Genomic DNA, 25,460 nt, shown 5'->3' with positions numbered 1-25,460 from the left:
ATATATATTTATGTCTGTATGTATACATATGTAAATATCTATACATACACGTGTGTGTGTGTATATATATACAAACAGGTATAACTCATATACATATGTGTGTATATATACAGTATTTATGTGTGTGTGTATGTATACATACACATATATGTGGGTGTATGTATATATACAAACAAGTATAACCCACATATGTGTGTGTGTATATATATATATGTACATACAGTATTTGTGTGTGTGTATATACATATATATACAGTATTTATGTATATATATATTTGTGTGTGTATGTATACATACACATATATGTGGGTGTATATATATATATATATACAAACAAGTATAACTCACATACGTGTGTGTGTGCGTATATATATATATGTACATACAGTATTTATGTGTGTGTATATATATACATATATATATACAGTATTTATGTATATATATGTGTGTATATGTATACATACACATATATGTGTGTGTAAAGATGTATACAAATAAGTATATTCCACATGTGTGTGTATATATATGTGTATATATGCGTACATACACACATATATATGTGTGTGTGTATATATATATATAAATAACCCACATATGTATACGTGTGTGTAATATATATATATGTATACACACGTGTGTGTGTGTGTATATATATATATATATATGTATGTGTGTGTGTGTGTGTGTGTATGTACGTAAGTATTTTTACATATATATGTGTGAATTCCAACTTGACCTAGTTGCTTTTTCCTTCTTGCAAGGGTATTTAATGGCTGTCATTCTTGGGACGCGTCCTAGCTCGCCAAAAAGTGTTCCAGTGGAATGTCCTCCTTCCTGCACCATCCGTTACGCAAATGACGCACAGATGTTTGCCACAAATCCGGGTGGAGTTGCGCTGTTTCCGTTGCCTACGTGAACACCTCTTCCGCCCTTCTCCCATGAGCAACGTAACAACCGCGCCGGCCAATCAGCTCCGAGCTCGCTCTACCCCTCCGCCAATCAGAAGGCCGCAAACTGGGGCCTCGCCTCGGCAGCGCTCACGTTCGCCTTCGCCGTCAACGCTCAATGTTTTCGAGTGCAAAACTTCGGAAGTCGGGCAGATTTAACAAGAAAAAAAGGAGTTTAGCGGTCTCCACTTTGGACGGTAAGCACAAATAAGACCACTTTTTTTTTTTTACTCTGAGTGGGTGTTGAAACGCGAGTGTTGGGACCAAGAGTCGCTTTCTAAGTGACTTCCTGTTCTGACAAGGCCGAGAAGCCAAGTCACACTTTGGCTACTTTGAGCTAACTTTACTCGGCGTGTCGGTATTTTGCTCAAATAGACGATTCAGAAGACATTTCACGTCAAATTCCGGGCACAAGACGTCTTTTAGTCAGAAAAGTGGTTGTCATTTGGACTACGGTGACCGAACTTTGGTCGCCGCCTTGACTTCAAAGAGCCAGGGGCGCGGCTAGAGACTTGAAGGCGCGTGAGTTACATACTACTGGTCCCCCCTTGACTGTTAGTACTTAATACTCATCACACAACAATTAGCATTAAAGGCCTACTGAAATGAGATTTTCTTATTTAAACAGGGATAGCAGCTCCAGTCTGTGTCATACTTGATCATTTGGCGATATTGCCATATTTTTGCTGAAAGGATTTAGTAGAGAACATCGACGATAAAATTAGCAACTTTTGGTCACTAATAAAAAAAACTTGCCTTTACCGGAAGTAGCAGACGATGTGCGCGTGACGTCACTGGTTGTAGAGCTCCTCACATCCTCACATTGTTTAAAATCATCATACTTGCCAACTCTCCTGGGTTTTCCGCGAGACTCCCGAAATTCAGCGCCTCTGCCGCAAAACTCCCGGGACAAATTTTTTCCCGAAATTCAGGCGGAGCTGAAGGCCACGCCCCTCCAGCTCCATGAGAACCTGACTCAGCAATGTTGTGACCCTCTTAAACAGGACAATACTGCCATCTACTCTACATAGAATAGAAAATAATGTAAATATATTTTACATTTAAGTGCAGTCAAGGAACATGTATTAGGGAGTCTGTTCTGAAGCCCACAGTAAACAGACGTAACTTCATCACGTCGCCTGGTTATTGACTCCAACCCAATATATTACACCATCAACGAGCAAAATGAAGAAATACGCTTGCAAGTTCCAGAACGATTGGAAACAAGAATTTCAGTTTATCCAGGAGAGTTCGAAGGGGAAGGGGTATGTTGCATGTAAATTTTGTAGAACAGACTTCTCCATTGAACACGGTGAACGGATATACTCAGCCATGAACGATCAGCGAAGCACAAAGCGTCCACAGCGCAGCATCGTTCACAACCCAGTATTATGGGCCACCTCGCAAAATGCAGACCCGATGGTTTAACTTATGCTGAGACAAAGATGGCTATGCTGATTGCTGGAAGCAACATCCCGTTCTCATTTGCGGATGTCTACAACAAATATGTGATGTATGTTCCCGGATTCGGAGATCGCTCGCCAGTACGCAAATGGCAGAACAAAAGTTACTCAAATAGTGAAAGGTAAGTGTTTTTTTTTTGTTTTTTTGTAACCAGCAAGCACAGTACAGTTAGTAGAACAACTGTGTTTTTAATACTGTGTATTTGATAGGTGCCGTCGGGAATTCAACTATTTATTTTATTTATATATACAATAAAATAAATATATATGTATAGCTAGAATTCACTGAAAGTCAAGTATTTCATATATATATATTTATATATATATATGAAATATATACAGTATAAAATACTCGAATTGGTGAATTATACTCCTTCCCTCTTTACCACGCCCCCGCCCCAACCACGCCTCCACCCCACCCCCGACCAGCACCCCCCCCCTCCGCACCTCTCGAAATCAAAGGTCTCAAGGCCATAGCCACCAGCTGCTAGAGCGCTTCGGACCGAGAAAGCGACAATTTCCCCATTAATTTGAGCAAGGATGAAAGATTCGCGGATGAGGATAGCGAGAGTGAAGGACTAGAAAGAATAAAAAAGGCGAGGGCAGTGAGAGCGATTCAGATATTAGATAAATTTACTAGGATAATTCTGGAAAATCCCTTATCTGCTTATTGTGTTACTAGTGTTTTAGTGAGATTATATGGTACCTGAAAGTCAGCGGGGTGTGGCCACTGGTGTGGTGACCGCCAGTGTCTCCGGTGGGAGGAGGTAATAGTGAAGTGAAGTGAATTATATTTATATAGCGCTTTTCTCTAGTGACAAAGCGCTTTACAAAGTGACACCCAATATCTAAGTTACATTTAAACCAGTGTGGGTGGCACTGGGAGCAGGTGGGTAAAGTGTCTTGCCCAAGGACACAACGGCAGTGACTAGGTTGGCAGAAGCGGGAATCGAACCTGCAACCCTCAAGTTGCTGGCACGGCCACTCTACCAACCGAGCTAAACCGCCCGCAGCTGCAGGAGGAGGCAAGCTCCGCTCATGTCTACGGTAAGAGCCGACTTATTACCACAATTTTTTCACCGAAACCTGCTGGTTGACATTTAGTCGGGACCCATGTTCGCTTGACCGCTCTGTTCCATACTATAGCTTTACCCTCAGGAATTTTAAACAAGGAAACACCGGCTGTGTTTGTGTTGCTAAAGGCAGCTGCAATACACCACTTCCCACCTACATCTTTTTTCTTTGACTTCTCCATTATTAATTGAACAAATTGCAAAATATTCAGCAACACAGATGTCCAGAATACTGTGTAATTATGCGATTAAAGCAAACTACTAATAACTTAGATCGGGCTGGAAAAAAATGTCCGCTATCCCCGGTGACGTCAAACGCACGCGTCATCATACCGACGTTTTCAACAGGACACTTGGCGCGAAATTTGAAATTGCAATTTAGTAAACTAAAAAGGCCGTATTGGCATGTGTTGCAATGTTAATATTTCATCATTGATATATAAACTATCAGACTGCGGGGTCGCTAGTAGTGGCTTTCAGTAGGCCTTTAAATTAACCCTGAGTGGACAAAAACGGCCTTTTTTGAGAAATTTTCATTGTATTTTTGTCATATATTTCTTAATGACTCACCCAGGCTTGGGCCAATAACACATTTTGCTCAACGGTGTATTGACCTATGAAGTATTGCCGATAAACAGTATTTTTTTTTTTTGGACTAAAATAAAGGCCTACTGAAACCAACTACTAGCGACCACGCAGTCTGATAGTTTATATATCAATGATGAAATATTAACATTGCAACACATGCCAATACGGCCGCTTTAGTTGACTAAATTACAATTTTAAATTTCGTGCGAAGTATCCTGTTCAAAACGTCGGTATGATGGCGCGTGACGTCTCGGATTGTAGCGGACATTTTTTTCCAGCCCGATCCAAGCTATAAGTAGTCTGCTTTAATCGCATAATTCCACAGTCTTCTGGACATCTTTGTTGCTGAGTCTTTTTCAATTTGTTCAATTAATAATGGAGAAGTCAAAGAAGAAAGATGTAGGTGGGAAGCGGTGTATTGCAGCTGCCTTTAGTAACACAAACACAGCCGGTGTTTCCTTGTTTACATTCCCGAAGGTGAAGCTTTACTATGGAACAGAGCGGTCAAGCGAACATGGTTCCCGACCACATGTCAACCGGCAGGTTTCGGCGAGAAAATTGTGGTAATAAGTCGGCTCTTACCGTAGACATGAGCGGAGCCTGCGTCCTCCTGCAGCTGCGGACTCTCTTACCTCCTCCCACCGGAGACACTGGCGGTCACCACACCCGTGGCCACACCCCTCCGACTTTCAGGTACCATATAATCTCACTAAAATACTAGTAACAAGCAGATAAGGGATTTTCCAGATTTATCCTAGTAAATGTATCTAATAACATCTGAATCGCTCCCACTGCCCTCGCCTTTTTATTTACTTTTAATTTTTTTCTAGTCCTTCACTGTCACTATTCTCATCCACAAATCTTTCATCCTCGCTCAAATTAATGGGGAAATCGTCGCTTTCTCGGTCCGAATCGCTCTCGCTGCTGGTGGCCATGATTGTAAACAATGTGAGGAGCTCCACAACCCGTGACGTCACGCGCACATCGTCTGCTACTTCCGGTACAGGCGAGGCTTTTTTATCAGCGACCAAAAGTTGCGAACTTTATCGTCGATGTTCTCTACTAAATCCTTTCAGCAAAAATATGGCAATATAGCGAAATGATCAAGTATGACACATAGAATGGACCTGCTATCCCCGTTTGAATAAGAAAATCTCATTTCAGTAGGCATTTAGCCACCGATGTATGAATAATACCAAATAATGATGCAAGCATACCCTTTAAACGTAAACAAGTTGAAAAACTTATTCGGGTGTTACCATTTAGTGGTCAATTATACGGAATATGTACTGCACTGTTCAATCTACTAATAAAAGTATCAATCAATGCAAAGTATGCAGCAGAAGTGTTACTACAAAAAGGTAGCAACACTATTAATTTGTTTATTCATTTATAAAGTCACCCATGAGAGAATGAAGAGTATTTAATGAATACAGTTTTGGTCAATTGACTTAGTTGTGATTTCCCTCTCTGCATGAAAGTTTAAAAGTAGCATATATTAATGCAGTATGAAGAAGAATGTTTTAATGTAGACACAGAATCATCATACTGCTGTGATTATTTTTTATGAATCATCATACTGCTGTGATTTTAATTTTCCTGAAGGAATCAATAAAGTACTATCTATCTATCTATATGCATCAAGTGTTAATTTAAGGCCAAGGCAAAATATCGTAATATAAATCGTATATCGCAATATGGCATAAAAATATTGTGATATTGATAAAATCCAATATTGCCCAGCCCTTATATATATATATATATATATATATATATATATATATATATATATATATATATATATATAAATAATCCGTTCTTAAATGAGTATATCCGTTCATCCACCGTGTGCAGGCAGGGTACCCCTTCCCCTTTCGAGCTGTCCTGGATGAACTGAAATGTATTATTTCCAATCATTTTGGAACTTGCAAGCGTATTTCTTCATCTTACTCGTCGTCGCCATGTCTCTTCTTCGTTCTTCTGCTACGTCTCTGTTGTGTTTTTGGACATTATTGCTTTCCGTAGTTTACATGTTACATGACAAGTAATTGTTGAATGCAGAACATTATGGCTCCTAGCCAAAAACAATTGATAAATTAGCCGCAGGGTTCAAAGCGTGGGGAAAAAGTAGCAGCTGAACGTCCGCAAAATACGCTATGTTACTGCGGTTATAATGCACATGCCCAAATTATATGAAAATAATGATTTGTCCTACTTTTGTGTGTTTTCTCATTGACTGAAAACTTGAATTAATGTCCAAATAAGTACGTGTTACAAGATGAGGCAGGAGTCGAAAATAGAGCGCTTAAGCTATTTTATACCCTCGAATGAACATTAACATAAAGATTGACCAGGAAGTCACAACGGAATGATATAAAATAAGAGACATAATTTAATACGTAACAGGCTTGTAAATAATATTGTAAATAAGAAGAATCAGGAGTCGGCAATATTATGAAAATTGCATTTCAACTCACCTACTGATCAAAAGCTTAAAGGGGAACTGCTTTTTTTTTTTTTTTTAATGTTGCTCATCGTTCACAATCACAAGAGACAAGAAGACAAAAGGTTTTGGGTATTTTTCTGTTTTCTTTTTTTTGCTTTCTAACATAAAAATCGTCTCGTCCTCAGTGGGCAGCAATGCAGCTAAATAGAGCAAACCTTTCTACACGTAAATCACTTTAAAGGGGAACATTATCACCAGACCTTTGTAAGCGTCAATATGTACCTTGATGTTGCAGAAAAAAGACCATATGTTTGTTTAACCTATTTCTGAACTCTAAAAAGGTGAATTTGGCGATTAAACGCCTTTCAATGGATAGATAGCCTGTCGAGCGATGACCTTTCCCCCGTGACGTCACAATATGAAGCAATCCGCCATTTTCTCAATCTTATTACACGCACCAAGTCAAATCAGCTCTATTTTCCGTTTTTTCGACTGTTTTCCCGTACCTTGGAGACATCATGCCTCGTCGGTGTGTTGCCGGAGGGTGTAACAACACAGACGGATTCAAGTTGCATCAGTGGCCAAAAGATGCGAAAGTCCCTCGTTTGTTCCGCACACTTATCCGACGACAGCTATGCTACGACAGAGATGGCAAGAATGTGTAAATATCCTGCGACACTCAAAGCAGATGCATTTCCAACGATAAAGTAAAAGAAATCTGCAATATTGGAATATAGACCGCCACTGAATCCGCCCGAGTGCGAGCTATTCAGGGACGACGGCAGTCTCTTCCCGCAAACGAGCGAGGTAAACCCCCTGGATATGATTTATGCCACTTCTTTTTCTGTCTCATTTTGTCCACCAAACTTATAACGTTGTGCATGAATGCACAAAGGTGAGTTTTGTTGATGTTATTGACTTATGTGGAATGTGCTAATCAGACATATTTGGTCACGGCATGACTGCAAGCTAATCGATGTTAACATGCTATTTAGGCTAGCTGTATGTACATATTGCATCATTATGCCTCATTTGTAGCTATATTTGCATCCAGCCTTTCCCTCCAACCACATTTAATGCCAAACAAACACATACCAATCGTTGGTTAGACGGCGATCGCCGAATTCGTCCTCGCTTCCTCCCGTGCCACTGTCTGTCGTGATATGGCTCAATAGCTTCAGTTTCTTCTTCAATTTTGTTTTCGCTACCTGCCTCCACATTCCAACCATCCGTTTCAATACATGCGTAATCTGTTGAATCGCTTACGCTGCTGAAATCCGAGTCTAAATCCGAGCTACTATGCTATACCTTTCTGTGCTATCCGCCATGTTTGTTTATGGTGGCTTCACGCAGTGACGTCACAGGACAATAGACGGATGGATATAGCGATGGTGTAAATCAGGCACTTTGAAGCCGTTTTTTGGGATATTGCGTGGTGGGTAAAATTTTGAGGAAAAACTTCGAAAAATAAAATAAGCCACTGGGAACTGATTTTTATTGGTTTTAACTCTTCAGAAATTGTGATAATGTTCCCCTTTAAAAATGCATTAAAAAAACACCAACAATACTTAACTTACGTTTTGTAATCTGTATAATAACCAAACTGTAGCGACATTGGTATTGTATTAGTGAACACTAATACAACAACTAACAAAGTTGAGGAATGCTCATCAAACACTTATTTGGAACATCCCACAGGTGAACAGGCCAATTGGGAACAGGTGGGTGCCATGATTGGCACCATTATTTCTGAAAGGCACATACAGGTTTTGGCGCAACATATGTTGCCATCCAAGCAACGTTGTCATGGACGCTCCTGCTTATTTCAGCAAGATAATGTCAAGCCACGTGTTGCAACAGCGTGGCTTCATAGTAAAAGAGTGCAGGTACTAGACTGGCCTGCCTGTAGTCCAGACCTGTCTCCCATTGAAAATGTGTGGTGCATTATGAAGCCTAAAATACGACAAGGGAGACCCCAGAGTGTTAAACAACTTAAGCTGTACATCAAGCAAGCAAGAATGGAAAGAATTCCGGTTGAAAAGCTTCAAAAATGTGTCTCCTCAGTTCCCAAACGTTAACTGAGTGTTGTTAAAAGGAAAGGCCATGTAACACAGTGGTAAAAATGCCCCTGTGACAACTTTTTTGCAATGTGTTGCCGCAATTAAATTCAAAGTTAATGATTATTTGCCGAAAAAAAATAAGTTTCTCTGTGTGAACATGAAATATCTTGTCTTTGCAGTCTATTCAATTGAATGAAAGTTGAAAAGGATTTGCAAATCATTGTATTGATTGATTGATTGATTGATACTTTTATTAGTAGATTGCACAGTTCAGTACATATATTCTGTACAATTGACCACTAAATGGTAACACCCGAATAAGTTTTTCAACTTGTTTAAGTCGGGGTCCACGTTAATCAATTCATGGTACAAATATATACTATCAACATAATACAGTCATCACACAAGTTAATCATCATAGTATGTACATTGAATTATTTACATTATTTACAATCCGGGGGGTGGGATGAGGAGCTTTGGTTGATATCAGAACTTCAGTCATCAACAATTGCATCAACAGAGAAATGTGGACATTGAAATTGTGTAGGTCTTATTTAGTAGGATATGTACAGCCAGCAGAGAACATAGTGAGTTCACATAGCATAAGAACAAGTATATACATAAGAAGTACATTTGAGTTGTTTATAATCCGGGGAGATGGGATGTGAATGCAGGAGGGTATTAGTAAAGTGTTGAAGTTGCCTGGAGGTGTTGTTTTAGAGCGGTTTTGAAGGAATATAGAGATGCACTTACTTTTACACCTGTTGGGAGTGCATTCCACATTGATGTGGCATCGAAAGAGAATGAGTTAAGACCTTTGTTAGATCGGAATCTGGGTTTTACGTGGTTTGTGGAGCTCCCCCTGGTGTTGTGGTTATGGCGGTCATTTACGTTAAGGAAGTAGTTTGACATGTACTTCGGTATCAAGGAGGTGTAGCGGATTTTATAGACTAGGCTCAGTGCAAGTTGTTTTACTCTGTCCTCCACCCTGAGCCAGCCCACTTTGTCTAAATTCTCTCAAATTCTCTTTTTATTTCAGAATCAATCAGAATTTACTGGTTTTGGGTTTTGTATTTTCAAACATTTGTTTTGCTTTTTTATTTGTATTTCTTGCCCACGAACAGATTGCAATTTATAGGCCACACAATTTTTTGGAGACAATAGAATACACAAAAACCGGTGCCTGCGATGAGGTGGTGACTTGTCCAGGGTGTACGTTGCCTTTCGCCCGAATGCAGCTGAGATAGGCTCCAGCGACCCCAAACCGGACAAGCGGTAGAAAATGGATGGATGGAATTTAGTGTAGAAAAAAATGATTGGCGATGTAGTGAAGCTGCAATATTGCAAGTGTTTGATGTGGGCACGCTTTCAATTTTGATGATTTTGCGCAGGGTGTAATTTTCCGCTGCTCACCACTGAAACTGGCTTTGGTTTTTGCTGCTGAGGACAGGAAAGCCTTGAGTTTTGCTTCTCCTTTACTGCGTCTGGCTGGGTGTTTATTTTTACCAGCGTGACGAAGGCTCACATGCAGAGTCTTCAGGGCGACGCTCGTACATCGTTACTAAACAGCGACTGCCGTTTCCTCTCCTCCGCAGGGTTTGGCCCCCTCGCCGCCCGCGCCTCGCCATGCCTCTGGTCATCAGGAACATCGAGCCGCGGCACGTGTGCCGCGAGTCCGTCCCCGCCAGCATCCGCAGCGAGCTGGAATGTGTGACCAACAACAGCTTGGCCAACATCATTCGCCAGCTGGGGAGCCTGAGTGAGTTGTCTTTCGCGGCCTTCTTCTCTTTTACTCCTCCACAAGTGACGCTTGTGCTCCGCAGGCAAGAATGCAGAGGACGTGTTCAGGGAGCTCTTCAAGCAGGCGGAAGATTTCGCCGGCAGGGTGAATTCGCTCGGGGATCGAGTGGACCGCCTGCAGTTAAAAGTCACGGAGCTGGACCCCAAAGAGGAGGAGGGTAAGGAATAGGGGTGTGGGGAAAAATCGATTCGAATTTCCAATCACGATTCTCATGTTGTGCGATTCAGAATAGATTCTCATTTTTAAAAATACTATTTTTTTGTTGTTGATTTTTTTTAATTAATCAATCCAACAAAACAATACATAGCAATACCATAACAATGCAATCCGATTCCAACACCAAACCTGAGCCAGCAACACTCAGAACTGCAATAAACAGAGCAATTGAGAGGAGACACAAACATGACTCAGAACACACCAAAAGTAGTGAAACAAAAATGAATATTATCAACAACAGTATCGATATTAGTTATAATTTCAGCATAGCAGTGATTAAAAATCCCTGATTGACATTATAATTAGACATTTATAAAAATAATAAAAAAGAACAATAGTGTCACAGTGGCTTACACTTGCATCGCATCTCATAAGCTTGACAACACACTGTGTCCAATATTTTCACAAAGATAAAATAAGTCATATTTTTGGTTCATTTAATAGTTAAAACAAATGTACATTGTTGCAATCAGTTGATAAAACATTGTCCTTTACCATTATAAAAGCTTTTTAAAAAAACAATTACTACTCTGCTTGCATGTCAGCAGACTATGGTAGATCCTGCGAAAATCCTATGTATTATCAATAAAAATAAAATGGACAAAAAAGAAAACCTCTATGTATTGAATGTAGGGCTGGGCGATATGGCCTTTTTTTAATATCTCTATATTTTAAGGCCATATGGCGATATGGTCAGGCGGGCCGGTTCTACAATGGGAATGAAACTGGACTCACTGGTGACGGTGGCAGAAAAGAGGACTGTTGACAAACTAGTGAGCATCCTGGATGATGCCAGTCACCCTCTGCATAGCGTTATCAGTAGCCAGAGGAGCCTGTTCAGTGCTAGACTGCTTCATCCCAAGTGCAGGACTAATAGACTCAAAAACTCCTTTGTCCCACACGCCATTAGACTGTACAACTCCTCTCTGGGGCGGGGGTCGGGGGGTACAAGGATGACAGGGGATGCAAAACAATAACAGTGCAATACGTTTTCATAACATGGTCACTACTGCCTACTTTGTCTTGTTATATTCTTATTTTACTGTTATATTTTTATTCCCTTTGTTGCTTTTTATTTTTTATTCTTTTTGTAATAATCCTCTATTTTGTTTCCATTTAAACCCCCATTATTTACTTTTTTTAAATTGATCTCAACTCTGTACACTGCTGCTGGAATTTTAATTTTTCTGAAGGAACTCTCCTGAAGTAATCAATAAAATAAGTGAAGTGAAGTGAATTATATTTATACAGCGCTTTTCTCTAGTGATTCAAAGCGCTCTACATAGTGAAACCCAATATCTAAGTTACATTTAAACCAGCGTGGGTGGCACTGGCAGCACGTGGGTAAAGTGTCTTGCCCAAGGACACAACGGCAGTGACTAGGATGGCGGAAGCGGGAATCGAACCTGCAACCCTCAAGTTGCTGGCATGGCCAGCAGGAGCTATACCGCCTCCTTCTCCTCCTTCAGCTGCGCTCACTCTAGGGAAGGACTGAAGCTGGAGCATCTGATGACCATGCTGGTGGAATACTGAGAACTTACGTACGCCGACACAAGCTTTTGTGCAGCACAAAATTGTGTAGGAAGAAAACGGCGTCTGTTTTAAAACATGTAAACGCTGCCAAGCAGCGAGTTGATGCACAGCCTTCGTCTTAAGTTACAGATATCGCGATCATTCCTGATGGCGGCGAGAAGACGCCGAAACACTAATGTTCTTCCGTGAAGAGAAGTTTAACCTCGTATTTATCAATCGTAGCAGAGCCACTCATTCAGCTCAAGGTGTCAGACATGAGATGCACTCGCTTGTTATAAATGTTGCCGATAAGAAACCACATCTGTGATAAAATACTTTTATCAATTTACAGTAACCACTTCCTGTGACTTTTGGAAGCGGGTTCACATGGTTTTAGTGAGTCCTTGTTAGAACCACTGCACTTTTGTTCTAAAATGCATCACGGAGTGAACTTTGTGTCCTGTTTGTCAATTTGACACAGTGTTTACATGTGTTCACATGTTCCAGAACCTCCTTGTTGAAGCCTCATATTTATATCATGTTTTGTCATCATTGTATGTCCATTTAGTCACTGTGGCAGTTATTCTGGTTTTAAAATGGAGGACAAAACGTCTACATTGTATTTACTCTTCTCTTTTTAAAGGAGATTTTTGTCAAGTTTTCCACTTATACTAACTAATATTTTTATTAAAATGACAAAATTAAAGTTAAAAAAAAAAATAAAGTACTATCTATATACGATATATAGCACGATATTTTGCCTTGGCCTTGAATGAACACTTGATGCATATAATCACATTAGTATGATGATTCTATGTGTCTACATTAAAACATTCTTCTTCATACTGCATTCATACATGCTACTTTTAAACTTTCATGCACAGAGGGAAATCACATCTAAGTTAATTGACCAAAAGTGTATTTATTAAAGTTATTAAGCAATGACAAAAACATTCATGTCATTTCCAAAGCAGAAAGTGCAAGATTGTCAGAGACATTTTAAGTGTCAAATAAAAATGAGCTGCATAATAGGAAATCAAATAGTGTTCGTCCTTCACAATGTGGTAGGTTAATACAGATGTTGTGAAATTCTCTTCATTCTCTAGCGAGTGACTTTTCAAAGGATACTACATATTAGCAGTAATGCTAATTTTTTATAGCAACATTTTTGCCCCACACTTGACAAATTACAGTTGTCTGTTCAACATATTCCCACTTGAAGCCGAACCACCGCCAGACGATGGACTCCTCGCTGTTTTTATTGGGAATTAAGTCTTCCTTCATTTGTTACCAGATCCGCACCTTCTCTCTCTCGTATTAGCAGCTAACGTAGCCCAGTCTGCTACCTCTCTGCTGGGCGAGGGCGTACACGTATCTGACGTATGACGTGACGTGTGTAAGTTTGTGCGCCTGCTTATCTGTGAGAAGGAGAGACAGGAAAGAGTGAGAAGAGCCTGAAGTGTAATGCCCACAGCTAAAAGCAACTGCGTGAGAACGTACACTCGAATATTACGATATAGTAATTTTTTATATCGCACAGAGACAAACCTGCAATATATCGTGTATATCGATATATCGCCCAGCTCTAATTGAATGAATAGAGAATTCTTTTCAATCTTGAAAAAATTGTTTTTGAATAAAGAATCGTGCTAAATTGAAAAAAAAAATCGATTTTGAATCGAATCGGATCGTGGCACACCCAAAGATTCACAGCCCTAGTAATGAGCCACAAAACTATATTTAATCCAAGTAAACACAGGTCTCTTTCCCAAAATACTTTTCAGATATTTGTCTTAAACTTTAAGGAACGTTATTGTCTCTAGAAGCGGGACTCTTTGGGCACCTCACGATTCCATTCCGATTCTTGGGGTGATGATTCAATTCAGAATCAATTCTTGATTTAACACGATGCTGGTATTATTTCATTTAATATATAATAATAATGGATTGGATTTTTTTATTTCAAAATATTTTAATTGAATTTTGCAGACAGTACAGTATGATAGAACATGGTAACAGCAAGTTGAAGTATCTGCACATTTTACAATAAACATAATAAACCCCACTCCTTACAATACCCACCCACTCAGTTCCCAAGGTAATTGTCACATATTGCCCACAACAAATATAGACACACATGAATATATGTAACCATAGATTCAATCCAACAAATATATTAAAAATAAATAGAATAATAGATAAGGTAAAATAAATAAATAAGATATTAGGGGTGTAACGGTACACAATAATTTCGGTTCGGCACGTACCTCGGTTCAGAGGTCAGGGTTCGGTTCATTTTCGGTACAGTGAGAAAAAAACAAAATATAACTTTTTTGGTTATTTATTTACCAAATTTTTCAAAACCTTCCACCAAAAATATTTTTCTTAGTGCAATATTTGATGTGAAGTAATCAGAACCTTGGATAGGTAAATAAATCATAATAACATTGATTTTGATTCAATATTACGTTTTGATTATTTTTTTAATGTTTTGATATTTGATAAAACCCAACACCAAGAATATACATTTGAAAGGCAATTTAAAAAAAATAAAGAATAGTGAACAACAGGCTGAATAAGTGTACGTTATATGAGACATAAATAACCAACTGCTATGTTAACCTAACATATTATGGTAAGAGTCATTCAAATAACTATAACATATAAAACATGCTATACCTTTACCAAACAATCTGTCACTCTTAATTGCCAAATCCCGTGAAATCTTATACGTCTAGTCTCTTACGTGAATGAGCTAAATAATATTATTTGATATTTTACGGCAGTGGTTCTCAAATGGGGGTACGCGTGCCCTTGGGGGTACTTGAAGGTATGCCAAGGGGTACGTGAGATTTTTTTAAAACATTCTAAAAATAACAGCAATTGAAAAACCCCTTAGAGATATATTTATTGAATAATACTTAAACAAAATATGAATGTAAGTTCATAAACTGTGAAAAAAATACAACAATGCAATATTCAGTGTTGACAGCTAGATTAGTTCCATAAATATTGATGTTAAAGATTCCTTTTTTGTGAAGAAATGTTTAGAATTAAGTTGATGAATCCAGTTGGATCTCTATTACAATCCCCAAAGAGGCTCTTTAAGTTGATGATTACTTCTATGTGTAGAAATCTTTATTTATAATTGAATCATTTGTTTATTTTTCAACAAGTTTTTAGTTATGTTTATATATTTTTTTCCAAATAGTTCAAGAGAGACCACTACAAATGAGCAATATTTTGCACGGTTATACAATTTAATAAATCAGAAACTGATGACATAGTGCTGTATTTTACTTCTTTGTCACTTTTTTTCAACAAAAAATTATTTGCTGTGATTTGGGGGTACTTAAATAACAAAAATGTTGACAAGGGGTACATCATTGAAAAAAGGTTGAGAACCACTGTTTTTACGGTAACGTGTTAATAATTTCACACATAAGTCGCTCCCGAGTGTAAGTCGCACCCCCGGCCAAACTGTGAAAAAAACTGCAACTTATAGTCGGAAAAATACGATATATCAATACATCGCCCAGCCCTACATTAACACATCAAACCTTATCAGCCATGCGACACGCCAGCATTGCTATGACGGTGTTTTAAAAGACAGGTGTTTGTTATAATATCATCATATTCTATATCAGGGGTCGGGAACCTTTTTGGCTGAGAGAGCCAAGAAGCCCAATATTTTAAAATGTATTTCTGTAAGAGCCATAAAAAAAATTTTTTTAACACTGAACACAACTAAACTCGTGCATTTTTAAGTAAGACCAACATTTCTAGAGTATAATAGGTCTCTTATTCTTTGTATTAACATTGTTATTATGAAGCTAACTGTGGAGGGGTAGTGGCCTGGGGGCCTGCAGCGAAGCGGGGTGTTGCCAGGACTGGCCTTGAAATCAGCCACAGGTGTGTAGATGGCCCACCTGGGCCTTGTTATCTAATCACATGTCGCTCTGTTATACTGTAAGCATCAGCCAGGAGGAGAGACAGGGTTGGAGCTGGAGCCAGAGCGCGAGCGAGAATGAAAGAGAAAAATACAATTGCTGGAAAGCAACTGAGAGACTTATTGAAAAATAAAACGATATTGTAACCCTGAAACAAGCTCTCATGTCAGTGCTTGGTGGTCTGAAGAACCCCCAGGAAGCCAAGCCCCACACTAACCAATAATAAATAAATAACTTCTTACCATTAACGCAACTTCTTAAACATAACAAAGCATGAGAATGTTTCATATATTGAATGTTACTTTTAGCACTGTGATTACAAGTGGAATTATTCATTACTTATCATGTTAAGCAATGTCAGCTCAAATGTATCTGAGAGCCAGATGCAGTCATCAAAAGAGCCACATCTGGCTCGCGAGCCATAGGTTTTCAACCCCTGTTCTATATAGTTCATTACTGCTCTTTGCTGATTGGCAGGTAAAGGTCACAGGTTGTTACTGACTGTGTGGCGTCCGTTGTGACATCGGTTACCACTTCCTTTTCTTGCAAAAGGTCATAAACGGAGAAGACGACAACGTTTTTTTGTTTTGTTTTTTGCTTTCAGTTTCTCTTCAGGCCATCACCACTCGGAAGGCGTTCCGCAGCAGCCTGATTCAGGACCAGAAGCTCTTCACCAGGCCGTCGCTGCCCATGCCCGTGCAGGAGACCTACCTCACGTGCTTCCCGCCGCCGCCGCTCAACTACCTCAGCCCGTACCGGTAGGACTCGCAGGACGTGGAAGACCGTGGCGCCACAATGCATGCACCATTCAAGCAGTCCCAAAAGGGCTGGGTAGACCACAAAAGCCACCAGCTGACTTGTCATTGTTTGTCCACAGCGAGGACGGAAGGGAGGCCCTGACATTCTACACCGATTCTTCCTTCTTCTTTAAGCTGTGGAAGGAGAAGATGCTGCAGGACACAGAAGACATCAAGAAGGAGAAGCGGAAACACAGGGTGAGTCCTCGCACTCAGAACCTTCACCGCCTGCCTTTGTTTCTGACGCCCCCGGTCAAACCTCTGAGCAGAAGGAGAAGAAAGACCACCTGAACCAGCGGACCCTCAACCCCCGCAAGATCAAGACCAGGAAGGATGAGTGGGAGCGCCGCAAGATGGGCGAGGAGTTTGTGGTCCCCAAGAATGAACTGTGAGTTGATGGGAGGTTAGATCAGAGGTCTCCTATTTTCTCCTAGGGCGACCGCTGCAATGGACGTCTAACATAATATTGTGAGAGTCCAGTCCATAGTGGATCTAACATAATAGTGAGAGTCCAGTCCATAGTGGATCTAACATAATAGTGTGAGAGTCCAGTCCATAGTGGATCTAACATAATCGTGAGAGTCCAGTCCATAGTGGATCCAACATAATAGTGAGAGTCCAGTCCATAGTGGATCCAGCATAATAGTGAGAGTCCACTCCATAGTGGATCTAACATAATAGTGAGAGTCCAGTCCATAGTGGATCCAGCATAATAGTGAGAGTCCAGTCCATAGTGGATCTAGCATAATAATGAGAGTCCAGTCCATAGTGAGCCAGCCCTACTTGTAGGCAGTGAAATGCTGGTCCACTTCCTTTGTGGATTCCACTCCCGCATCTTCTGTTATCATGTTATCACACCATCTGGACACGCTGATGCCCGTCTGTGGAATGTCCGGTTTGAAAACTGCCATTGCAACAAAATCACTCCTCCCTTCTACTCTGTGCTCTTTTGTCTAGCTTTAGTCGCCATTATCACACACGGCCTCACCTGACAACTTGATCTTAACTTCATCTTTCACTTTAAAACAACGTTTGAACTCTGACATAAGAAATAAAACGTCCACCCAGAGGAATAAACAGATTAAGAATAATAATGAAGGCAAACGTTAACTTCCTGGAAATGCGAACCTCTGAATATTTTAGTTTTCTACTGTGTCCTTGTCCTACTGTAACAATGTCGCTAAGGCTTGGTCACGGCATGTAACTGCTGCTTTGCTGGAGGGGGTTTTAGAACATTGTCCAGGCCAAGGACTCCCAAACTGATGGAGCAGGGCCATTTTTTATATCTTTTAAAAAATGTGTTTTATATTAAACTGGTCATAAAGATACTATGTTTTTGTGCAATACTAAAATATTCAACTAATAGCAGGAGTACCTCTAATCGCTAGCTTGCTAATAACACGCTATTCACTAGCTTGCAACTAGTCCCCTAATAGCTCGCTAATCACTATCTGGGAAATGGAATGCTAATCGCTAGCTGACACTAAGAACGCTAATCGCAAGTTGGCAACTAGGGCCCAAATTGTTCTTTGGCAACTAGTTAACAAATCTCTAGCTGGCAACTACAGCGCTAATTTGCTACCTGTCAACTAGAGGTTCTAATCGCTAGCTGTCAATTGGTGCACTAATCATTAGCTGGAAACTACATTATAATTGCTAATAAGCAACTATAACAATAATTGCTGGAAAGCAACTAAACTGCTAATCGCTAACTGGCAACTAGTGCACAAATCTTCAGCTGGCATCTAGTACGCTAATCGCTAGTGGGCAACTACAGCGCTAATCGCTAGCGGGCAACTAGTGCGCAAATCTCTAGCTGGGAATAATAGCGCTAATTGCTAGCTGGCAACTAATGCGCTATCATTAGCTGGCAATTAGCAACTAGAACAGTAATTGCTGGCAAGCAACTTGACTGCTAATTGCTAGCTGGCAACTAGAGCGCTAATTTCTAGCTGTCAATTGGTGCACTAATCATTAGCTGGCAACTAGATTATAATTGCTAACAAGCAACTAGAACGCTAATTGCTGGCGCGCAAATCTTTAGCTGGCAATTAGCGCGCTAATTTCTAGCTGTCAATTGGTGCACTAATCATTAGCTGGAAACTAGATTATAATTGCTAATAAGCAACTATAACACTAATTGCTGGAAAGCAACTAAACCGCTAATCGCTAACTGGCAACTAGTGCGCAAATCTTTAGCTGGCAACTAGTACGCAAATCTATAGCTGGCAACTAGAGCGCTAATCGCTAGCGGGCAACTAGTGCGCAAATCTCTAGCTGGGAATTAAAGCGCTAATTGCTAGCTGGCAACTAATGCGCTATCATTAACTGGCAATTAGCAACTAGGACAGTAATTGCTGGCAAGCAACTAGACTGCTAATCGCTAGCTGGCAATTAGCAACTAGAACAGTGATTGCTGGCAAGCAACTAGACTGCTAATCGCTATCTGGCAACTAGTCTGCAAATCTCTAGCTAGCAACTAGAGCACTAATTTCTAGCTGTCAATTGGTGCGCTAATCATTAGCTGGCAACTAGATTATAACTGCTAACAAACAACTAGAACGCTAATTGCTGGCGCGCAAATCTCTAGCTGGCAATTAGAGCGCTAATTTCTAGCTGTCAATTTGTGCACTAATCATTAGCTGGCAGCTATATTTATAATTGCTAACAAGCAACTAAAACGCTAATTGCTGGCAAGCAACTAGATTGCTAATCGCTAGCTGGCAACTAGTTCGAAAAACTCTAGCTGACAATTAGAGCGCTAATTTCTAGCTGTCAATTGGTGCACTAATCATTAGCTGGCAGCTAGATTATGATTGCTAACAAGCAACTAAAACGCTAATTGCTGGCAAGCAACGAGACTGCTAATCGCTAGCTGGCAACTAGTTCGCAAATCTCTAGCTGGCAACTAGAGCGGTAATTTCTAGTTGTCAATTGGTGCACCAACAATTAGCCGGCAACTAGATTATAATTGCTAACAAACTATAACGCTATTTGCTGGCAAGCAACTGTACTGCTAATCGCTAACTGGCCACTAAAGCACAAATTGTCAATACCTATCAAATTGCTAGTTGGCAACTAAAGAACTAATTTCTAGCTGGCAACTAAAGCGCTAATTTGATAACTAGAGCGCTAATCACTAGCTATGTTAAAATTCTAACATGAATACAATAATAGGATTGTTTTATTTGTAAGCTGCAAGGTACAGTGAGCAGTGTGTCCATGGCAGTGCTGTTCATACACAACACTGCAGTCTGCTGGATCAATGTTGATGTGTATTTAAAACATTTTACAATCGTGGAAAAATGAATATATATATGAAAAAGCTAAAGTTGACCATTTTCACGGACTCATGTTGAAGGCATGCGTTTAGGAGGAAATACCTTTCCCTGCATTGTTAGCAGTTTTTTACTATCTAGAAGGCAAAGTAAAGGCAAAACGGTGTTCTAGTTTGAGATTGAGAGTGATTCCAAAAGAAGAGCACTTCTCCTTGCACCTTCTACTTAATCTCAGCTAAAAGACGCTGAGCTAGAAGCAAGGCTGTAACGTCACAGGCATTGTCAGCAAGCAACACAGAGTGATGCGTCCTGTGTTGTGTTCAAGGAACTCCTCTGAGGCTCTGAATGGCAGCATCTGCTCCGGTGACGGCTTCAACCCCGATGCCCTGGAGTTGAGCACGGGCTCCTACGCTTACGAGCCGAGCTCCTCGCTGGCGCCGCCCGGCCCCGATGATTTCCTGCCTCCCCCGCCTGCGGACATAGAGTAAGTACGGCATGGCGGCGCCGCCGCTCTCAGACAAAGTACCAGCAAGCATCCTGATGTGTTGTGTTGCAGCCACTCTGACGTCGCCACCCAGAAGCGGGTCAGCATCTTGAGTCCCAACCACCCGCCGCCTGCTCCCCCAATGGCCTCCGCCCAGTCCAACTCTCGCCCCCACCTCTCCCCTCCTCCTGCACCTCCGCCTCCTCCACCTCCTGGCTTCGGTGCCCCCCCGCCTCCCACCGGATTTGACAACCCTCCACCGCCTCCTCCAATGTCTGGCGCCTACCCCTCGCCGCCTGGCCCGCCTGCCCCGCCGCCCCCTCCCAGCATGTCTTCCATGTCCCCTCCACCCCCGCCCCCCGGCGGTGGCCCTCCTCCTCCACCGCCTCCACCTGGCCCGCCACCGCCATCCTTCGACTCCCGCGCCCCCCCTCCTCCCTCTGCTGCGCTGGCCTCCAGCGCCTCCAAACCGCAGCCGGCGCCCGAGCCTGAAGACGACGCCCGCAGTGGCCTTCTGCAGGCCATCCGACAAGGTACGTCCTTCTGCCGTTCCCACTTGCTGGAACAAACTTTTTTTTAAAACACACTTATGATCCTTGGGACTTAATTGAGTCCTTGCAGAAAAGTGCTAAAAAATCATGTCTATCTAAGGGTGTAAGGTTATGTGTATTTGTATTGAACCATTTCGGTATGTGGGGTTCGGTTCGAAACGGGGGTGCACCGAACGGGTTTCCACACGGACATATTAAGTAGCGTACCGCACGTTGTGTAAACCAGTGGTTCTCAACCTTTTTTAAGTGAGGTACCACCTGTGAACATTTTTTTAATTCAAGTACCCCCTAAACAGAGCAAAGCATTTTTGGTTGAAAAAGAGATAAATAAGTAAAATACAGCACTATGTCATCAGTTTCTGATTTATTAAATTGCATAACAGTGCAAAATATTTCTCTTTTGCAGTGGTCTTTCTTGAACTATTTGGAAAAAAATATATACAAATAATAAAAAACTTGTTGAAAAATAAACAGGTGATTCAATTATAAATAACGATTTCTACACAAAGAAATAATCATCAACTTAAAGTGCCCTCTTTGGGTATTGTAATAGAGATCCATCTGGATTCATGAACTTAATTCTAAACATTTCTTCTAAAAAAATACATCTTTAACATCAATATTTGTGGAACATGTCCACAAAAAATCTAGCTGTCAACACTGAATATGGCATTGTTGTATTTTTTTTCACAGTTTATGAACTTACATTCATATTCTGTTGAAGTCTTATTCAATAATTATATTCATTAAGGATTTTTGAATTGTTGCTATTTTTAGAATATTTAAAAAAAGAAAAATCTCACGTACTCCTTGGCATACCTCCAAGTACCCCCAGGAGTACGCGTAACCCCATTTGAGAACCACTGGTGTAAACAATGCACACCGAGGCACAACACACGGCATGCTAGCAACGACCAGGCTAGGACAACATGTAAAAGCCAGAGCTGGAAGACCCTCCCGCCTCGTTAAGATCTCCCGTTTGGGAATCCTTCGGCTTCGCGGTGCGATACAACGATGGAGGACGACAGGTGGACAAAGCGCAAGCGTTTTGCCGACATTGTTCAGCAGCAGTAGGGTATGATTCTGGCAACACGTCAAACATGCTAACCCATTTGAAGCGGCACCACCCCCAAGTGAACATCGCTTCAACAAAGAGAAAGACGAACAAACAGCTCCCCGCCGCATTCAAGCAGCGTCTCTTCGACGAGTCAGGCAGGGCTAAAGTAATAACAAATGTTTTGATAGCAGCACATTTAAGACCATCCATCCATTTTCTGCCGCTTATTCCTTTTGGGGCCGCTGGTGCCTATCTCAGCTACAATCGGGCGGAAGGCGGAGTACACCCTGGACAAGTCGCCCACTCATCGCAGGGCATTTAAGACCCTATTGCATTAAAAACTAGATTTTGACCCACTTCTATTGTAGAAGAACAATGAGCCCATGTATCCTCTTGCTGCCAAGTTAGCCAGGCACTACCTCGCCATACCTGCTACCTCCGTGCCCAGTGAAAGGGTATTTTCAACAGCTGGAGACATTGTAACTGCAAGCAGGTCTGCTCTTTCTGCAGATAATGTGGATAAACTGATTTTTCTGGCAAAAAAAACATGAAGATTGAGTGAAAGTCAACAGGGTTAAAGGCTGGGAGGGGGGGAGAAAAGTTAATCTGAGCCTGAGTTGACTTGAAACTGTTTGTTGCACTTTTTGTATGTAGAAGACGAGCTTTGTCATTTTATTTAATCTGAGCAACAACTTGAAGCAGTTTAACGTTGCACTTCATGTGTAGAAATGTTGCACTTTATATGTTGGAAGGTTTTGTTAAGAAACCAATTCTGAGCCTTATCTTATTTAGTTTTTATTTTATATATGTTGACCACATGAACCTTGGCAATAGACCCTGTGTGTATATGTATGTTGTTATTATCCTTAGCATTCACAACTGCCTGCTGTTGCACTGATCAGCCTAGTGGTGGCTCACATCCATCACACACACAGAGCTATTTCTACTTTTGGGCAGAACTATTATAGTGTTCCCAATGTTACAATTATAAAGCCATTGTTTACAAATTTGGTAAATAATAACCCAAAAAATTATTTTTTGTTGTTTTCTTACTCTACCGAAAATGAACCAAACCGTGACCTCTAAACCGAGGTACTTACCGAACTGAGATTATTGTGTACCGTTACACCCTTATATCTACCGCATTCTCTGGACTACAGAGTGCACCAGTGTGTAAGCCGCACCCACTATATTTTGGAAGAAAAAAAAACATGTATCCATATATTAGCCGCACCGGACTATAAGCGCAGATATATATGTTGTGAAATGACTTATTTACACAGAAATATTTTGTAAATATGTTTTTACATATTGTTTCCAAACGGTGTCTGGAACACGGCAGTAAAACGGCAGATCAAACAAAACAGAAGTCGCAGTCATGTACCCACCAGCTGCGCAAGCGAGCTCTAATCAGACTCAATAAAGTATTTAATTATTTCATTTGAATTATATATGAGGTGGCGACTTGTCCAGGGTGTACCCCGTCTACCGCCCGAATGCAGCTGAGATAGGCTCCAGCGACCCCAAAAGGGACAAGCGGTAGAAAAATGGATGGATGGTTAATAAATTAGGTAATAATAAGTCAAAATTTGTGACATATAGTGATAATTATTTGTCAAAGTTAACAAGGTTTCCAAACGGTGTCTGTAACACGGCAGTAAAATGGCTGGTCAAACAAAACAGAAGTCATCATCATGGACCCACTAGCCACGGAAGCTAGCTCTCCAATCAGCTCAACAGACTCAATAACTCCACGTTGACGTTCTGGTTAATTTACTGAGGAATTTTTGAAGCTGAAACAATACAACAAGAATGCCATTGTAAGTTAATAATACTAACACAGACACTCGTAAGCGTGTTAGCATATTAGCTAACAACGCTCACGTCATTACCTCCCAATAGCACGTACAAGCATAGATAAAAACACTCCTACAGACATCACATGTGGGATGGTTAAGTGAGTAAGAATTGTTTTAGTTATATTGTAAAACTTACAGACGTTGCTTGGAGTGATGAATGAAGAATCCTTTCGAGCAGAAACGCTATGGACTGTTTTACTTCCGTTTGAATGCATTAGAACAGGAAGTTCATCTTCAGTTAGCGAACTCGCCCAAACGATTGCGCCATAGCACTAACATGTTCTGCATGCGTTTTAGTGACAAACTATTGAACACAAAACATTATGGCCGTTAGCAAAGAAAAATCCATAAATGAGTTAAAGTTAATGTACCAATGATAGTCACACACACTAGGTGTGGTGAAATGTGTCCTCTGCATTTGACCCATCCCCTTGTTCATCCCCTGGGAGGTGAGGGGAGCAGTGAGCAGCAGCGGTGCCGCGGCCGGTAATCATTTATGGCGATTTGACCCCCCCCCAATTCAAACCCTTCATGCTGAGTGCCGAGCAGGGAGGTAATGGCTCACATTTTTATAGTCTTTGGTATGACTCGGCCGGGGTTTGAACTCACAACCTACCCATCGCAGGGCGGACACTCTAACCACTAGGCCACTGAGTAGGGTTAAATTATCCGCACTGTTTTACAAGCCGCAGGGTTCAAAGCGTTGGAAAAAAATTGCGTATTATAGTCCTTAATTTATGGTATTCACTTTTTTCCTATTACATTCATATCCTGAATATTGTAGCTTGTCTTCCTCGACAGGCTTCAACCTGCGCAAGGTGGAGGCCCAGCGGGAGCAAGAGAAGCGGGACCACTTTGGCAACGACGTGGCCGCCATCTTGTCGCGACGCATCGCCGTGGAGTGCAGCGACAGCGAGGACGACTCGTCGGAGTTCGACGACGAGGAGTGGTCCGAGTGATGGTCGCTTTCTCTCTTTCCCTCGATTACTAGCAAGCTTTCAGGTTAGCCAAGTCATTCCTTCGCCTTGTTTCACTTCGCAACCACGGCGCACAAGCCAGCACGAGTCCTGTGTGGAGGACGCCCCGTGTCATCAGTCCCATCATTCCCTACACCGGGGCTGCTTTAGTGCCTGACGGCAGCAGACGCAGAGGAAATTAGTGCCACACAATAATCATCATTTGTGTGTGGGAACAGTTTTTTTATGTTTTTTTTTTAAATGTGTCAAGGAAAGAGGAAGTATTAAACGGAACAATAACATACATGTCATCACCTACTTCCTCTTAAGTTAAACATGCCTGAAGCTTTAAAATATAGCAGGAATATTTTGTGCCTTTTCTATATACATATATATATATATATATATATATATATATATAT

At 41.0% G+C, this 25,460-nt stretch overlaps 1 protein-coding gene across 1 annotated transcript; it reads left to right on the top strand.

Annotated features, from left to right (window-relative positions):
- The first annotated feature begins 987 nt into the window (after positions 1-987).
- On the top strand, positions 988-25,344 carry wasf2 (WASP family member 2). Its single transcript, XM_061897086.1, has 9 exons — positions 988-1,144; positions 10,173-10,336; positions 10,401-10,535; positions 16,661-16,814; positions 16,934-17,051; positions 17,123-17,241; positions 20,457-20,615; positions 20,688-21,148; positions 24,884-25,344. Exons 2-9 carry the CDS (start codon positions 10,204-10,206, stop codon positions 25,039-25,041), a joined length of 1,437 nt encoding a protein of 478 aa, XP_061753070.1. The 5' UTR covers positions 988-1,144; positions 10,173-10,203; the 3' UTR covers positions 25,042-25,344.
- The last annotated feature ends 116 nt before the right edge of the window (positions 25,345-25,460 follow it).

The sequence above is a fragment of the Nerophis ophidion genome, linkage group LG04, assembly GCF_033978795.1.
Source record: "Nerophis ophidion isolate RoL-2023_Sa linkage group LG04, RoL_Noph_v1.0, whole genome shotgun sequence".
Lineage (NCBI taxonomy): Eukaryota > Metazoa > Chordata > Actinopteri > Syngnathiformes > Syngnathidae > Nerophis > Nerophis ophidion.
This window is presented reverse-complemented; position numbering and strand designations above follow the sequence as displayed.